The following is a 19,043-nucleotide window of genomic DNA, read 5'->3' on the forward strand; positions in this document are numbered from 1 at the left end:
AAGATAACATTTGATTCAGTGAAGGTAGTTCCTTTTATATGTGATACTAGTTCTCTTTTTTGGTTGTGACCCTGCATCCTAAATCTGTTTGTTTAACAGTGTAACCCAACAAGTAACAGCGGTATCTTTATTCAACTTGGAGATTTCTCTATTTGACTTCCATGGTCGATCAGGTCAATACTAGAAGGGGTTTCACAGAAGTTAGAAAATAAACTAAGATAGCAAACATAGTAACATGACACGTGCACCTTAATCTGTCTGAAGGCTGATGGCATGTTCAATTATCTTTTTCTCTATAGGATATTGATTTCAGACATCCACTCTTTCAAGATCTAAGGTTAAAAGGCACTCTTTTTCTGAATTCTTCCACAGAAAATGGTCAAAAGCTGGGACCCCTCATCAGCACCAAAAATCTGACCAGTTTTTATAATCAACCACCTGGAGGTGGTAGTGTCTGTCCATAAAGAGCATCTCACTATCAATCAACCGACTTCTCAATAGCATATAAATTACTTTATTGCAATATCCATGTTGGATGGGCACTAAGATGGTTTACTGCAAAGTGCCCTGTCTATTGAGACAAAATGCAAAATGGCCAAGTAAAAGATTTAAAGTTAATGCAAAATTGAATATTTCTCACTCATCTACATTAATAAAAACATTAGAATTTTTCACCATGGAACTGTAACTGAGCCAGCCAAGTTTAGCTTTCATACTAGTACCTTTCGGTCTCCACCATTGCAATCCTGGTAATATTTATGATAGAGCAAATCACGAGCAAAAGATGCCATTGGCTGCACATAACGAGCAGTAATTTCATCAAGGTCTTCGAATTCCTGGATAATGAAATTGCAAATCAAGCTTCTTATTCAAATAAAAACAAACATAAATGTATACATTGCTATTAACTATAAGTAACTGCAGAATCACTTTAAAGACAAACTGAACTAGGTATCAATTATTAAGGGGTTCTGCATCAAGACATGTATCAAACAGTATCAGATCCCAAGTGGAAAGTATGTCGACAAGTAGATTCCAACATGGAAAATGCATCTACGTGGATTTGAAGATTGGAAGTGTAATGTTTGAAATAATTTACTGTAAATTTGGAAGAAGCAATAACTACAATCAATTCTGTACTTCATTTGCAAGTAAAAGCAGAAATTTTGGTAACACTGTGCAGCACGATCTATGAACAACAGAAATCCCACAAGAAATAGGTTAATAAAATGTTTTTCACAATTTCAAATAAATTACAATAAACCAGATTTTCCTTACCTCATTGTTGATTAAAAGAGACTGTCCCAAACTGAAGGCATTTTCCTTGCCTTCTTCTCTCACATCTATATGTTGATAGATCCCATCTGTCACTTTCCAGGTTACAGTGAGGTGATTAGCTCCTTTGCTACTGGGTCTGATGATGACATCTCCTTGGTCCATAGTTTCCATCATCTTCTCAGCTTGCTTGAAGTTTATATTGTGGAATGATGGGTGCACAATTACCCGCTTGATGTATGCTAAGAAAGAGAATATGAAGTAAATAAATAATTAAAAAAACAATTGTTTTGAATAAGATCAACTTCTCTCAACGTAGCTGCAATTTTATAAGTTTAAGAAATAGGTTATCATTGAAATCCTCAGGTTAGGTAGAAATAAAAGCTTCCAAATAAATACAAGATCTCTCCATGGGATTTTGAATATTTAAACAGCAAGGAGACAAACCTGGAGACTCAGAGCTTACGGCAGATTTAAGGATCAACTGAAAACTTGGGAGCTTTTGAATAATGAAATATTAAAAATGCAAACTGCAGTCTGCTGAGCAGCACCTGCTAAAATGACTTACTCGTGCGTTGCTGCTTTTTCTTTGCGTCATCTTCAACTTTTTGATCTGCAGCCTCAGAATCAAAATCATAATAGGTGTCCTTGGGTAACTTCCATTCATTGTTCTTATCCATCAGATCAGACGTTCGACAAGTAAGGTCCACACTAAATTTTTCGATGTCTATCTTCATTATTCGGCAATGCACAGTCATGCCAATCTACAAGGGAACAGCAGTGGTCAATTACACATCCATTAGGAATCTAGCACTGCAAGAAATGATTTGCAATAAAATTATCTCTACCTTGACCCTTTCTTCAGGGTGTTTAACATTTTTGTCACTGAGGAACTTTGTTGGAATAAAACCTGTAACGTTGTTGTCTAGCCTTGTTTTTACTCCTATAGCTTGGCCAGGACATGCACCACTGTCAAAATGATTCCAAACCTGGAAGGTAAAAATAAAATTTTAAGATTAACTTTAATCATTTGGTGAAAAAAAATTGCAGATGCTGGAAAGTTGAAGTAAAAACAGAACAATGCTGGAAACATTTCACAGATCAGGCAGTATCTGTGGAAAGAAAACAGTTAACTTCAGGCTGAAGACCTTTTATTTCACAGAAGTTTCACGATCTGTGCAGCTTTTCCACAATTTTCTGTTTTTATTTTTTTTAAAAAGACTTAAATGTCGAGCGTTTTACTTGAAGAACATATGGTGTAATGATGTGGGAAAGAGCAAGAGTTCCTATATGCACATTTCTAACACCTCTTTAAAGTATTAGAGATGTTGCGAGATGGAAAAAAATCTTTCAATGGCCTGGATTTCGCAGCATATTCTCAGTGGATTGTAATCCTTACGGAATTAACTGAGGGAGAGAAAAGGTGGGCTAATTTCCCAACAACTAGGTTATAAACCTACTAGGGATTTGTGTGTGGCAGCAGGAGAGGCAAAAGAGGCATTCTTCTGTTGATTTTTACTGAAAGGGAACAATTGCAAGGGTCCCAGATGGAAGTCTGGCAATTTAGGAGTTTCAGAAACATGAGCTCAAAAATGTTTTAATCCTTCTAAAACTTCTACAAAAACCTTTAAATGACCTGTTAATCTATTTTTTTTTGAAAAGGTGCTTGAAAGCTTTTGAGGTTTTAAAAATATGTATTTAAAGTATTTGAAAACCACAGAAACATAGGTTATTTTTAAAAGATTAATATTCTGACCATGTTGGTTAAAATTGGGGTCCAACCTAAATGACTGTCAATTTACTCCCTTTGGCACATGAGGAACATTTTGCATGTCAACTCCCTCTGTATTGTTTCTTTTAAGTTGCAGGCAAGAATTCTCCCAGCTGAAAGACTGCCAAAGTTAGCTCACACCTGACTAGAGAATCTATTCAAGACCTTTGAGCCTTTTACTGGAAATAGTCCTCTGAGCAGACAGGCACAGACACAGAACTGCATTTCTTGATCTTATCATGTCTCAAACTGTTTTATAGCCATTGAAATAGCTCTGAAAAAGTAGTCACTTTTAAAGGAAACATGACAGGCAATTTGTGTACAGCAAAGCCCTACAAAAATTTCAACAAACGAATTACACTGATTCAGGGATAAACATTAGTTCAATACTGGGGGGGAACTGCTGGTTCCTCTTCATATCGTGCTGTGGGATATTTTATAACCACTCCCATGATCAGAAAGATTGCACCCCAGACAATACAGTACACCAGAGTTGGGCAGCATTGCTCAGGTTTCTAGATTGGAACTGATAGTCCATGGCTCAGAGTTAAAAATGTTACTCGGTGTCATGATTGACATAGTGCCTGAATAGCAGTGTTTCATAAATAAAATACAATCAAATTTTTTAAGCAGATTCAATTTTAAAATGACAAAAATGCTGCATCATAGAGCATCTGTACAAAAGATTAAAAAAATTATACCTCACTAAGCTCTGGAAAATTGTCTTGCTGGCAGAAAGGACATTGCCAAAGACCAGTTTCATCATTCCTGATAGCCTGATCATAACTCTCACCCTGAGGTCTCCTGTGAGCAATTCCTGTCACATTGCATGTTATTAATTTACCTAAACAGTGAAAAAAGAACAAATGTTAAAAATGCAGGAAATCTAATAAGCATACCGAATTAAGAAAATGCTTAAGATTACTTTTCTATTAATGGAGCAATGAGAAAAACCTTACCAATATAAAACGTTTCTGGAGTTTCTTTCGTAAGCATGTTGAAAATCTCCTCAGAGTTTGGTGCACGACATGGTACACGCAAATCCTTATATCTGCAGCTCAGCTCAGCTCGAATATCATACAGTGTGATACCTTTGTTACCATAGCCCTGTTAAGTGGTTAAATCAGTCAAATAACCATTCATTTAATGTTTTGGGCATAGAATATTTTTCTGAAGTCAGTGTGCTTTTGAGTACTGTACTTTAACTTTAAAATAAATCCCTTGAAACAATATTGAGATTTGGTACAAGTACCACAAAAGCAATGAAAATGGCTATTTCTAATGTACTAAACACAAAAAAAAAAGCTCATTATACCATTCACGTATACAAATGAGTTAACTATAAAAAAGACTAGCAAAATCAGATACAAACCAGTAAATATCGTAACACAATATACCAATCACAGAGTAGTGTTACTGTATAAAATCTGGCAGAAATTTACATTGTTTCAGCCAAACAACTCCGAGCTAAATATTCAGTTAAAAAGTCAAGGCAAATACCAACCTGCCTTTCCAGTTCTTCTGCAAATGCATCAAGGTCAAGATCCTTTAGTCGTTCAGGATTTTCCAAAATTTCTTCAAGCGCTCCAGCTGGGTTGGCATCCTCTGCTGATTCATCATATTCAAGAGCATCCACAGCCATCTTTCTGGCCCACTCGTAAGTTTCAGGGTGAACTCTTGAGCCATCCAGAACCTCAATGTAAGAATCAGTACTGCCGATACAAAAAGCTGAACGTTATTTCCCAAGGACATATCAAAATAAATCTTCCTTTCTTGCCAAATTGGCATGCTACTGTATATACAGTTTTTCTAATGTACAGAGCATAACATTTTACCTTGTATAGTGAAATGGAAGAACTTTGTACGAGCTGGAGGAAATTTCTTCAACAGAAATAGGACAATACTTTCGTTCCATCAACATCATTGAAAATAGACAAATTAAGCTGATAAACCATTCACTAATTAAACATTCTTTTTTTCCTAATTCATAGTAACTTGGCTACCTAAACAAATTAATAATTTTAGGGGATATATGATTTTTCCACACAACCATTTACCTTTCATTTCTATAAAAATAAATAAAGCTGTTTTGTCGCTTATTTTTGGTTAAAAGTTGGAATTTCATAACTTTTGTTTTCGGGTTGTATCTAATTCACCAAGTAATTCTTACTTGGTTTATATTACAACGACAAAAAGACACATGCCACAATTAGATGAGGACAGACCTTTTATAAAATTTGGACATTTGGAAATCTGCTGCCATTACAGTTCAAATACAAGCTACAAAAACACAGGTTTAACCACCAAACAGACACTTGGAAAGTATTATGGAATACTCGTGTAATAAAACTCAAAATCTTTAAAAGAACTTGTACTGCATTACAATCCATTGTGAAACCCTGCCCTCTGACAGACTGTGCATACTGCAATAGTAGACCATAAGAATGGCAGTTACAGACAGTTGACTTGCTGTGGTAATCATACATCTAGGCAATTGTGATTTTCAAATTCTTAGAAAAATGATTTAAGGATATGATTAATATTATCCAGTTTCAGAAAGTATACACCAATACTATTAAGACTAACCTGTCCCCTAATGATGCAGTATCTATTTTAATAAATCCTGCACAATTGATGAAGACTTTTGGACCCATATGACACATCGTAACTAGTTGCGTCCTATTTTCCAAGCGTGTATTATTCTGTTTGAGGATCTGTATCACAAAATAATTACCTGTTAGTGTGATTGGTAAACAAAAGTCGAACGTATAATTCTGCTGCAACAACAGCAGTTTACAGAACCAAACTATACAAAACCAAACTATTCATATGACAGTTCTAATTCTTCATGATCAATGAAACTAAGCTGGTTGTACGACATATCAGTAATTATTATATAACTAGCAATCAAAATGAAGTCTTTTTATGTTTCTGTGGAAAAACAAGACCAAGTAACTATATTCGTTGGGCAACTAAATAAAGCTTGAAAGCTGCTAACATCGCAAATGATTGGTTTATAATGCTTAATCTTCTTTTAAAATCTTTCTTGTAAAGCAAGTTTTCTCTGAAAATACTTTTAAAAAAAATCCATCTGATGCCACCTTTTCTCCTCGATACGCTTAATCCCACTGCTACCCAGTCCCTTCCAAAACACCCACCAAATGTTGTATTGCTTCAGAAAATAATTTTAAGCAAACTGGATTTACTGGGTGGAAGGTTTGACCGATTAGCTGCAGACTTCTGTTAATTTAAGTTCTATGCGGCCCATTACAATTCATAGGACATGATGAGAGGTTCAGCCTTGAAGGACTGAAGGAAGAAGAAACTTCTTTAACCAGAAGACAGTAAATGTATGGAATTCCCCATGCAGGAGGGCTGTGAAGGCTCAGCCACCGAGTATATTCAAGACAGGTGAAATCAAAAGACTGAAAATCAAAAAGGGACAGGGATTGAAAAATTACTGAATATTAAGAGGAAGATGGCATTTTGATGGGAAAATGGTGTTAAGATAAAAGGTCAATTACGATCTTATTGAATGGCATAAGGGACTGAATAGTCTTTTTCTGCTTCTCTTTCTTACATTCTTAATAAACAGTATTCAGTTTACTTTCTTACCTTCTGTAGGTGCGATCCTTTACGAGGTCCTAAACCACAAACATACTGAACTAGTGCTTGAGTATGTGGATGAGTTATTGCTCTGTTAACATCCACACCGACTTCATTCACTCGGTTAATGAATTCACAGTAAAGTGCATTCAGTAATTCTTCTTTTATTACTTGTTCCTGGGAGGGAGGGGGGGAGGTAAGAAAATATCAAGAAGGTAGTTTAAAAGTCTTAATTCAGTGAATTCAGAGAGGGAAAGAGATAAAGGTTGTGTGATCCAGACAATATTCCTCTTGGAGTACAATAAGAGAAAAAGAGTTAATTTTACTCCATTAGTAATACATCTTCAACATTACAGAAAAGGATTAAATTGCTGTCAGAATCTAGCTTTTAGAAAGTCAACAGCATTTTCTTTTTAACATTCATCTTGCAATCTGAATGCAATGAGGCAAGAATAAGTATACAGCAAATCACCCTAAATGTCAGTGACAATTCTCAGCTTAAATTACATTAAGTTGTCAAGAACTCACCAAAACTGATCACCCATTTTACATTATAGCGCAAAAATCAACACCCACTCCCTTAAAGTTGTAATACAAAAGATAAAAGGTAGCAAGCTTATTTTTCAGCATTTCCTTTCAAGAAAATGCGCCAGTTTGAAATAACAAGTTACCTGTAATGGATGGAATTTGAGACAAACAATGTCGTCATCTGAGCTGCAAACTTGAGTAAACTCAACAAGTGGATCCTGCACCCGGCGAGCCAGTGATACTGCCTGACGTAATAATGGTGGATAATCCCTGAAGTCGTTCTAATAGACAAGGGGACAAAATTAAAGATTTAGCACACATCTCCCTCTACTTTCTTTAATATCTACTTCTCACTAAATCACATTTGCAAAGGGACTCCTCGACTTCTGCCAATATCTTTCATCCTTAGGTTGCTGGAAGACAAACAACAAAAACAAAGGACCACCATTTTTGTTTGGAAGAGTCATACAACACAAGAACCGGGAGCTTTGGCTCACCATGTCCTTGCTAACCGTCTTGCCTACCTCTTCCATGCTAACCATATGCTCATCTACACTAATCCAATTTTCCTGGATTAGGTTTGTATCTTTCTACGTCTTGCCTATTCAAGTATTTGTCTAAATGTCTCTCAAATATAGTGATTGTGTCTCATTTCATCACCTCCTCTGGCAGCGTGTTCCAGATATCAACCACTGTCTGAGTAAAAACAAATTCCACTCAGATCCTCTTTAAAATTCCATTGTCTCACCTTGAACCTATACCCTCGTTTTTGATACCTCTACCATAGGGAAAAGATTCTGACTATCAACTCTATCTATGCTTCTTCTAATTTTATATACCTCTCTAAGATCACCTCTCAGCCTCTTTCGCTCCATGGAAAACAAGTCCAATTTATCCAGTCTCTCCCTATAACATAAGTCCTCAATCCAGAGTCTCTAACACCATTGATATGGAAAATGGATTGAAGGAGGATAGTAAACTATGCTTCAGATCACCACCAACTGGCACATGCATGAATGTGCCGCCAACTGATTTTAAAGTGATCTGTGTACTAATACACTAGTTTAAACAAGACAATATACTGTGTGTCATACTATAATTTCCATGACAACAATATACTGCACAATTTTGTAACGTGGCTTTCTCCCATTCTCCACTGCCCCTTATGCACTCTTAACTAATAAGCTGCTAGTTCATTTTAGGTTGCTTCTAGTTACCAATTTCTTACCTCGGACTTTTTGCTATTCATGTAGAGAAGAGCTAGCTCATTGTCCACCAACTGCACTCCGATAGGTGACATTTGATGCTCCTGCTCCAATTCATTCACTATTCGTTTTATGTCCTCTACAACCATAAGTGCATCCCTAAGTGGAGAAACATCTATAACTTATATTTCTGAAGTGTAAATTGCATCACCTATGCATAAGAGTACACTTAAATGCTAATATTCATAACCACAAAATTGCCCATGCAATCATTTAAAACAAAGCCAATGGGATTATTACCAAATTGAATCCAATGCTTTTGTTGGAGATGGAGAGGATAAACTGGCCATAGATTTACCTTCTACAAAGAAAATGACTAGCCTCCCCGAGACCCCAAATTAATATATTATTTACTTTATGTATATAAATGTATATATAAAAGCAGTGTAGACTCGGCACATTAGGAAACGTTTTTACAGTGCCATCCATTGTATCAAATTGAGCATTTTTACTATTGAAATAGTGGTAACAGTGATTTTTTAATGTATACAAATATAAAAACTAAATTGGTTTGGCAAACTTCTTTGAAGTTCATACAAAACAATTTTTATTTCAATGACAAGATTTAATTAGGATTTCTATCAAACACCTTTTCAATAATTCTTGCATCTGCTTCAGGTAACTTTTGTAAAGAATTCATTTTGCTTGAATATTGGTTTAAACTCTAAAACTTTTCTTTAAAAAATGAATTTTGCAAGGTTAAGTTTAATACTTTACTCTGAATATATTGGCATTCCAATTCACCAAATGTTAAGATTTTACAAATTCTTGTAAAACATAGCAATAAATATTAGCTTGAATCCAGCTCTAAATGCTGAAGGTTCAAAACTGCTGGATTCTCTGATCCATGATACCTTAACCTTAGATTTTAATGAGAACTGGAGGGCTATGATCTAAAGCAAAAGACAACTTCTTTAAAATAATATTTTCATTTAATATTTTATTTTGAAAGCATTTTTATGGGTTTCTTTGCTAATTTCTTTTTAGTCAGAGTATTTGTTTCTATTTTTAAATCAACTGCTTCATTTTTAATAGCTTTTGAATATTAGAGGCATTTAAAAACTGTCAAATGTCTGTCATGCCTTTTTATAGATGACATAGCTGGGATCATGGCTTTGCTGGTTATCAAAGCTTTGAGAAGCATCTGGGAAGCAAGGCTTCCTCAATACACCATTAAAGGCCCTGCTGGTGCTCAGGTCCCCAGATGGAATCCAGATCTGTAAAGTACTAATGTGGCGAGAACATGAATAGAAATTCTGTGTGGCAGAACCAGGCCAATAAGAATTAGCCCATAATTTTGAAAAATTAGGATATTTTATTTCTCGTTACCATGAACTTTCCTTTGGCTACATACTCCTAATGTTCCTGGCTGGAACTGCACTTTGCTCATGGAATAATTTTATCATGGGATTCACCATTTGGTTCACAGATTCCACTTCTCAAGTGGGACCTTCCGTGCTCTATCTATTAGAGAAGACTGCAACTTCACATCCCATTTCAGAGGTTCAAACACAAATATTTAGGATGACATTCTACTGCAGAGTCAAGGAAACCCGACACCAGGTCCTAACAGCGCTCTCTGGTGGATACAAAAGATCCCATGACACTATTTCACTGAAGAGGAGGGCAATTAGTTCGTGCCCTGGCCAATATTTAGCCCAGTCAACGTAACCAAAACAGATAGACACATTGGCTGTGTTTCCATCATTACAACAGTGACTCCATTGCTGTAAAGTGCTAGGGATATCCTGAGATCAAAAAAGGTATATCAATTCAAAACAATTAAAACTGCAGATGTTGGAATCTGAAACAAAAATAGAAATGCTGGAAGAACTCAGCCAATCAAGCAACATCTGTGGAAAGACAAAACAGTCAAGATTTTGAGTCAGTGATCTTTTGTTAGAACTAGGGGAAAAAGTAGAGGATTTACAGTTTTCTAGATGGAGAGAGGAGCAAGGCAAAAGACCATATGGAAATGAACTTGGAAGTGCAAGTGAATCACTGCTTCACCCGGAATGATTGTTTGGTCCCATGGATGGTGAGAAGTGGTGAATGGACAGGTGCTGAATCTCCTCCAGTTGCATGGGAAGATGCCATGGGTCGGGGAGTGGTGAGTGGGGATGGAAGAGTCGACCAGGGAGTCCCAAAGTGAGCGATCCCTGAGAAATGCAGAATGGGAAGGAGAGGGAAAGATGTGACTAGTGGTGGGATCATGTTGGAGCTGGCAGAAATTATGAAGGATAATGCATTGAATGCGAAGGCTGGTGGGGTGGAATGCAAGTAGCAGTGGATCTTTGTCTTTGTCTGTCCCGGGGTGAGGGATGTGAGAGCACATGTAATGGAGGTAGAGGAAATGTGGATACGAAAATAACATAAATGCAATTCTGTGTTTCCTCTATTGAAAGATATAAATCAGACAACTGTCAATTTTCTTTAAAAAATGTTAATGCTGTTTTGAGTGAATCAAGCTTTAAAACAATTCAATGAAAAAACTGACAAAAGCAGATACTGTTTGTGCAACAGAGAATTATTCTTTAATAAACAAAATTCAAATTGTTTTGAATTAAGATAGAACTTGAGATTATTAAAAACTGTTCCTTGGCTAAATATTAACTTAACAAAATTAATTCTCACCTATTTTCTCCACCAACCGCCACAACGTGAGGCTTCTTACTCAGTAGAAACTTCTTCAAGGTTTCAATATCATGCGCCTGTGGACAGAAAGATATAGAATTGAGTTGCTGGGCTCCAACTTAATTTACTCTTCTGGATCAGGATGTGTTTTCTTTAACTATTCTATCGATGAAAAAGGGACATAACTATTAAAAGGCAAACTAGAGTCTAATAGCAATTGTAAAAATAAGTAGCAAAATGCTAAATAAAACAGGAAACATTGAAAATCCATCACCAAAAAAAGGCACAATACTTAGTACTCATTATCAGAATTATGCAAAAAATAGCTATTTTATATTATATAATTCTATATTCTTGAGCTCTATACATTTCCTTTGATATTTATTACAGATTAATAAAATAGTTTGACTGGATGGGAATAGTGACTGAGTTGTAGAGTAATAGGTGATAATCACTTGGGCAAGAAAATAATTACTAAACCCTTTGTATACCTCCACTAAATAGAAAATGTAATCTGGTTCTAGCTGCTTTACAAGAAAGAGGAATGGACAAACATTGCTTTGTTGCAAGGTGACTGGCCACTAAAGCCATGACCTGATTCTGCTTGAATGCCTTGAATACTTTCTACTTAGCACATAATGCAGTCTGCCTAATAAAATTACCGTCCATTTTCTAGACTAAATTAACTCTGCCACCTGTTGCTCAAGTTAATATTTCTTTGAATCTGTGTGCAATTAATTACTTGTTCCTGTCCCAAGCCATCAAATCTGAACACAATTCCTTCCTGTAAATTACTTATGAAAATTATCTCCAGTAGCTCAACATCAAAACTTGTAACACTCCATTGGTCACTAGCTATCAACCTCACCTTAACTACATCTATTTCAGAACTCAAAGATCAGTAGAATAAAAAAGGTAATTTTCTGTTGGATTTCTTGGTTATTATCTTATATTAATGGCCTCTAGATATATACATTCCCACAAGAGGAAACATCTTTTTGTGTTCACTATCAAAAGCTTTCATTATTTTTAAAGACTTTTACGAGATTGTCCTTCAGCAAACATTTCAAGAAACAAAAAGAGGTCCAATATGTTTATCTTTTCCACATACGAGTTCTCTTATATTTCCAGTATCATAGAATCATAAGCATGGAAACAAGCCCTTTGGCCCAACTTGTCTATGCTTACCAAGATGACCACGTACACTAATCCCATTTGCCCTATATCCCTCTAAACCTTTCCTATCCATGAACCTGTCCAAATGTCTTTTAAACGTTGTCAATGTACCTACCTCTAACACTTCCTCTGGCAGCTCATTCTATATACCTACTACCCTGTGTGGCAAATCTTTCCCTTCAGGTCCCCTTTAAATCTTTTTCCTCTCATCTTAAATCTATGCCCTCTAATTTTAGACTTTCCCACCCAAGAAAAAAGACTAACTATCCAACTTAACTATGGCCCTGATGATTTTAAAAAATTCTATATGATCACTCCTCAGTGTCCTTTACTCCAGGAAAAAGTCCCACCTTTCCAGTCCCAGCAACAACCTTGTGAATATTTTCTGCACTCTCTCTAGCTTAATCATATCCTTATACTTATCATTCTTGTAAATTTTCCTGCATCCTCTGCAGTGCCTCTATGTTATTAATAAATTCTAATCAAAGGCTCCATACAGATTTAGTATAAAACTTTCCTACTTTTCAATTCTATCCCTCTAGGAACAAATCCTGGTGCTGGTTTGCCTTCATTTTAAAATGGCTTTGCTAATCCCTCTAGGAACAAATCCTGGTGCTGGTTTGCCTTCATTTTAAAATGGCTTTGCTAATTCAGGATGTAACTTTTAGCGAATGGTCATCTATCCGAGAAATTAAGAAAGGAGAACAAATGCTAGCACTGTCAGTTACAAAAAAAAATTGAAGGGCAGTGTAAAATGTTTGCCTGAAATCCAGGCAAGTAACATCCACTGTCTCTCCTCTATTAAATCTTTTGGTTTCAGACTAGGTACAACCTTCCTAATGATCGATCAAGATTGTGTTTCAATGCACTGAAACAATCTATTTTAACCTTCTTCTCTCGTTCTTCCTCACGCCAAGCGTTCCTTCGCTTTAAGAAATATGGCAGACGAAGGAAGTCTGTCACTTCGCCTTCTCCATTGACAAGAGAACAGAATGCTGGTGTATCCCTGGTAAAAAGAGAAGTGACTAATTAGTGAAGTTATTACAGGTCCAATCAACCGCAAATTATAAATCTATGGTGGTTTATTTAAAACAAAGTCTACGGAAATTTTAAATACTAAAATAATTCTTACATATGCAACCTATTCTGAATTTCACCACCTCATCATGTAGATTAAAATGAGTTTCAGGTATTTAACACAAAATAGGTGCACATGAAGAAAACAGGTCTTTTGAAATCTAAGGCCTGAACACCAACCAGCATGAGGGTTGCAAAAGAAACCCCAGACCATTTCTGTTATGTTATTGAAAGGGGAATCAGGGGTTGAGGCCAGTGAGGAGGGGCTGTAATGCTTCACTTGATAAAGATCTTCAAACGCCTCATAACGTGGCCTCAATTAGTTGCATACTAAAGCAAAAAAAAACTGAAGGTGGTAGAAATCCAAAATAGCCTTGATTGATGCTGGCTGGCTGTTCTTCAAACAGATGAATTTAAACTGTTCTGTCTTTGCCAATTTCAATGTTAAAACACACAATGAATGAGACTGTCCAGCAAATCAATAATATCTATAAGCCTTCAATTTACAGGTTATTCAAAGCAGTAGCTTTGTGTATACTGGAAATTCTCAACTTGAATTACTTTTAAAAAGCAACAGCTAAATTTGACAATATTTACTAACCAGTATACGGTAGAAATACAAGCAAGGTTGAGATTACACTGAAACAAAACCCTTCCCCAAAAGGTAAGTTCAATCAGTGTTTTAAGCAAAGATTCCCTTTTTCATATAATGCTGATTCCACAGTCAAATCTTTAAGCAGGTCACTAGTCCTTGCACTTCACTAAGTACACAAGGCAAAGTACTAAACTGGGATAAACTCCTCTTAAAAAGGTATCCATATGGTGTGTCTGCTCTGCATTACACCGTATCTTATCAACCTGTATGGATCATACTGAAATATTTAAGGAAATTACTATATTTTGCAAACTTGCTCAGTTTAACAATATTAAATATACACCCTGTGATTTTAAAAGATTTAAAAAATCACAAGTGGAATTAACTTAAAACATTCTTCAGTGCAACGCCTTTCGAAAACATAAGCAATATTTTTCTTTCGAAACCAAGATTTTCTCTATGTGTAAACAACTGTTCATGTATACAAACCTTTCTCCTGTAAACGCCAGACCTAACACTCGAACACCTTTACTCTGATTTTCCTCCATAAAGTCATCATCATCTTCTTCATTCTGTTGGTCAGGCCGATATGGTGCGACTTTCAACCAGTTGTAAAGTTTGCGACTACAACACTAACAAAAAGATGATTTGTAGAAAATTAGCATCTTTTGGACAAAAAAGATTTGTTTTCAAGCAAACAAACTGAATACCGAAGGAGAAAAAAACTAGGTCTTTGTGACCAATAAGCTGGTCACAAGATTTCCAGCTGATATTCAAATATTTATATTTCAGCACCAGAGTTGTCATTTATCATGTTAAATCCGAGTAACGAATCTATAATCAGCCTGATAATTTTCCATTCCACACTTCAAGCGAGACTATATTTACTAACAATCTATACTACGAGCAGTCTTGAACTGGACATTCACACTTTCATTTATAAATAGGTTGATTGCAGCTAAGCTCACTTTAGAAAGAATTGTAGGGGCTTTTTTTAGCCTGTTCTGTTTAAAACCAAAAGATGAAGGCACAATAGTTTACTTGTGCTCATCCATATCAAGCATTTTTATGCCTTCTTACTTTTGAAACACTATTGGTCCCTTCAGTTAAAACCATACCTTCATAGACTACAAATTTCACATATTAAAATGAGAAAACTTGCTTTTGGGATGGCACTTAGAAATTTGGTATCCGAATAAACGATGACACAATTGAAATGCACCTGGGAAGTGCCTGACATTTGGAACAATAGATATTTCAGGAAATGACCTACTTAAAACTACTGCACCTACACCAAAGACCATCAAAAATGGTTTTAAATAAAGCATTTCACAAGTTCAAAATAAGGAACATTTGAATCCACTTTTTTCTGCATTTTGCTGCTTATGCCTCTTTCTGTGAATAAAACATTTAACACTGAGGCTCAATGCTCATTACTATTTGCTTGGCAAAGAAATACGCGACACAGAAAGTTACATGCATCGATGTTACAGGAGAAATTAAAACCATTAGAAAGTCTGAAATATAGACCACGACCCTGTTCTAAACGAGAAGTTTAACGCCCAGAGCAGAAACTAAGTATTCATTCGATACCTTGCAAATGTAATCTCGTGCCTCAATTAGCAATTTGTTTTTCAGCTCCTTGCCCATCTGTGGGTAGAGGAACTGATTCAGTGCCCGTTCAATTGCCATGCTGCGTTGTCTATTCCATTCTTGCACTTGGTGACTGAATTCATCACGGTAATAAAATTGCTTGATTTCATCAAAATAAGTCTGGTCATTCCCATAACTAAAAGGTGGGAAACATAACCACAAATGAAATTCATTATCTGGTAAGATATGTTGCTACATTCTGAATACACTAGCTTCTCTGCTTAAATATCAATTGGAGGCAATCTAATTTTCCAGTTGTAATGATGGAGAAACTATCAGCATTTGCTGTTATCATAAACACAAAACTAATGGCAACCGCTGGAGCACACATTCAGTTAAATGTACCTCAGAAGCTCCTTTCATTGACATCCTTCTTCAATGGTGCTATTTTACAGCCTTCACGTATTATCCGGTTGTCAATTAAACTGATGTAAACTTTGGGTATTTACACTGTTAAACACCCTGAAAATGTGACACTGTTGCACCATATATAGCTGGTTTTTAGAAATGTATTAAACTGGAATTATTACTTACATGTTTTCTGGGCCTCAAAGCTAATTTATGTAAATTCTAATTCATTCTAAATGATTTTTTAAATAAAAAAATACATATTACAGCTTCTATCTAAATCTTTATTTTGTTCTCTACAAAATGTTTAAAATGGTGCTATTTCACTCCTGGTTTCTTTTCTGTGAAAATTCTTAAGTGTGATTAGCTTTTATACTTGAGACCCAGGAATGTTATTGACCTAATGCCTTTCAGCAAAAGACATTGGAAAAGGGGAAGTCCACACCACAGAGACTGCTAGAACTCTTGTGGGCAGCTTTCTTTATGACTAGTGGTAAGTTTTGTCACTGGATCATTTTAAATCATCACCTTTGCTCAAAGAAAGAATAAAAAACTAAATGGACTTTCACAATGACTTACTGAATGCTCCCATCATTGTACAAACATTCTTGCAACTATCTAATTTTACAACACAGCACCGATAAGCCAATTCATTTATCCCAAGTGTCAGTATTAAATAAAAAAGTTCAGTTGTAAGAGTTAATGCTAAAAGATACGAGAATATTTCTTAAATTAATATAGGTGGATCCTTCGTTTGTCTTGTTAAAGTTGATCCAGAGACAAAGCGGGGCCAGAGCATCTATTCCTGTCATCACCCAACTCACAGACCACACATAAAACCTGGACTGTATAACTCAATTACAATCTGCATTACCAGAGGAGAAATTAGGAAACACAAACACATCCTTCAGCATTGACTCTACAACTGTATTGCTTTATTTATACTAAGATAGCTGGGGATAATTTGGCATAGAATGAGTAGAATAGAATTGTGTGAAAATGGAAGAATTGGACTTTCCATTCTACTGTTGGAGTTTGGATAGCACTCGTTTTGTTGGCCTAAGTTTAAAATAGAATGGTCAAGTATCTTTTTGTCAAGCTGTAACACAAAAATAATGATAATCTCAAGAAACATTATGATAGGTTTGTAGTCCTACAACCTCAAAAGCTTCCTGCAACCAGTCAACCTTAACTGAAAACACACTCTTGGAATTTTATTCCATTATTTAAAGAAAAAGATTCCTTAGTTTTGTTAATATCCCTCCTTTTTCTCCTCTCTTATGCTACTTTAATCAGCTCTTTGACCCGAGTGTTTAGATGTTCCCTAAGAATTTTGTTAATTTAAAATTTTTTAAAAAAATCTTATTTACAGTGTGGTAACAGGCCCTCCCGGCCCAACGAGTCCACGCCGCCCATTTTAAACCCAAATTAACCTATCCGTACGTCTTTGCAATGTGGGAGGAAACCGGAGCACCCGGAGGAAACCTATGCAGACACGGCAGAATGTACAAACTCCTTACAGACAGCGACGGGAATTGAACCCCGATCGCTGGTGCCGTAATAGCGTCGCGCTAACCACTACACTACCGTGCCACCCCAAACTCTGACGAACTGAAGAGAAATTTGTTCCATGGTACAGGGCAAAGTATGCAATCCTAAAAACTTTGGCCCTCCTTCTGTTGACATATTTCTAGGAGCTGGTATTATTTGTTTTAGAATGCAGAGGTGAATGAAGAGGAGTTTGGGCTCTTCTACAATCTGTCAGGTATAGTAACCACTCAAAGTCTGAATGCATGGAGGAAAAATTAAGAGCTATAAGGTGTTCACCAGAAGGTGCATCAGAAGTCTTTAGAAATATGCTCTTATAAATTTACAACAATCTCACTGCTGTACCATGAACCAGATCACCATTTTTCTCCTCCTATCCCAACTCCTATTGTGATAACTCACCCTTCAAGTCCTTTCATATCAATACAGATATCCACAGTTAGTAAGTTATCATCCTCTGCAAGGCACATCTTCAAGAACTGATCATCTCTTAATTCTTTGACTGGCTTATTCTTTACATATTTGAAAGAATAAGCAAAGTGCGCTTCATCAATATCCTGAAACAATAAAAACAAATTTTGCAATACTGAAAATTCCCATTTACAATGTTTGTGCTGTAGACATTTATGCATTTATTAGAATTCTGATATACTACACTCCCTAATCTCTGAAGGATTCATTTTGAGGTCTGATTTCAGATTCTTAGACAGCTACTTCCAAGTTTTTACTGTACAAGTACACATAACAATGCACTCTTATCTTAACTGCATTATAGAGTTTAATTGTGCATGAAATATCTCAAAAGAACAGACAACTATCCACGCGCTTCCATAAAGATTAAAACAAGATAGATACTTTTGTAGCAGACAAAATTTAAAAAAAAAAGCAAATCCCAAATAAAAAACATAAAATGCTGGAAACACTCAACAGCTCCGGTGGCGTGGAAGGAAAGAGAAACAATTAAGGTTTCAGGTTCAAGGCTTTCACCATCTGAGGAAGAGTCCCAGACCTGAAGGGTTAACTGTTTCTCTTTCCATGGATATTGCCTGATCTAATGAGCGTTTTAGCATTTCCTGTTTTTATTTTAGATATTTTTGTTTCTTGCAAGTAAAATTAAATCAGGCATACTTTAATTAAAATATGCCTGATTTAATTTTACCTACTTCTATTCTAGGCTAATTATAACTTTGGATTAAGTTTAGTGTGCACTATTGTCAAAGTTACCCAGTTTCAGTGCTGGGCTTAGGATATAGGTTGAAAGGCTTGTATCTAAAGTTAATGCACAGCATCACAACAAAAATGCATGTATTTGCTTCCCGAATCTAATATGCTGTAATTGAAGACAAAAAAGATTCTCCAATTTTGCTCACCTTGATTTTTATACAAAGACCCATCAATTTCATATTACCTTTCTGCCTTTCTTTGTGGGAGTAATATTAATCTTGGCTCTCTCTTGAAAAGTCTGTCTTAGAACTTGTTTGACCAATGGCTCTCGGGCAATCTGCATGGCCACCATGTATCGAGAACCTTCCAGCACAGCCTCAGGTGATGGAAATTGACTGAAAGG

At 35.9% G+C, this 19,043-nt stretch overlaps 1 protein-coding gene across 2 annotated transcripts in view; it reads right to left on the bottom strand.

Annotated features, from left to right (window-relative positions):
* Positions 1 to 19,043, bottom strand: part of supt6h (SPT6 homolog, histone chaperone and transcription elongation factor) — a 54,825-nt gene that overhangs the window by 10,292 nt on the left and 25,490 nt on the right. For both annotated transcript variants that reach the window (XM_052035448.1, XM_052035447.1), the window contains exons 15-31: positions 18,885 to 19,035; positions 17,879 to 18,033; positions 15,521 to 15,716; positions 14,417 to 14,559; positions 13,144 to 13,261; positions 11,080 to 11,156; positions 8,409 to 8,544; positions 7,324 to 7,461; positions 6,662 to 6,829; positions 5,633 to 5,760; positions 4,551 to 4,758; positions 4,006 to 4,153; positions 3,748 to 3,890; positions 2,124 to 2,264; positions 1,844 to 2,039; positions 1,279 to 1,517; positions 723 to 836 (exon numbers count right to left, since the gene is read on the bottom strand). In XM_052035448.1, the coding sequence (XP_051891408.1) occupies positions 723 to 836; positions 1,279 to 1,517; positions 1,844 to 2,039; positions 2,124 to 2,264; positions 3,748 to 3,890; positions 4,006 to 4,153; positions 4,551 to 4,758; positions 5,633 to 5,760; positions 6,662 to 6,829; positions 7,324 to 7,461; positions 8,409 to 8,544; positions 11,080 to 11,156; positions 13,144 to 13,261; positions 14,417 to 14,559; positions 15,521 to 15,716; positions 17,879 to 18,033; positions 18,885 to 19,035 (2,599 nt within the window). The remainder of the gene's footprint in view (positions 1 to 722; positions 837 to 1,278; positions 1,518 to 1,843; positions 2,040 to 2,123; positions 2,265 to 3,747; positions 3,891 to 4,005; positions 4,154 to 4,550; positions 4,759 to 5,632; positions 5,761 to 6,661; positions 6,830 to 7,323; positions 7,462 to 8,408; positions 8,545 to 11,079; positions 11,157 to 13,143; positions 13,262 to 14,416; positions 14,560 to 15,520; positions 15,717 to 17,878; positions 18,034 to 18,884; positions 19,036 to 19,043) is intronic.

This window comes from Pristis pectinata, chromosome 21 (assembly GCF_009764475.1).
Source record: "Pristis pectinata isolate sPriPec2 chromosome 21, sPriPec2.1.pri, whole genome shotgun sequence".
Classification (NCBI taxonomy): domain Eukaryota; kingdom Metazoa; phylum Chordata; class Chondrichthyes; order Rhinopristiformes; family Pristidae; genus Pristis; species Pristis pectinata.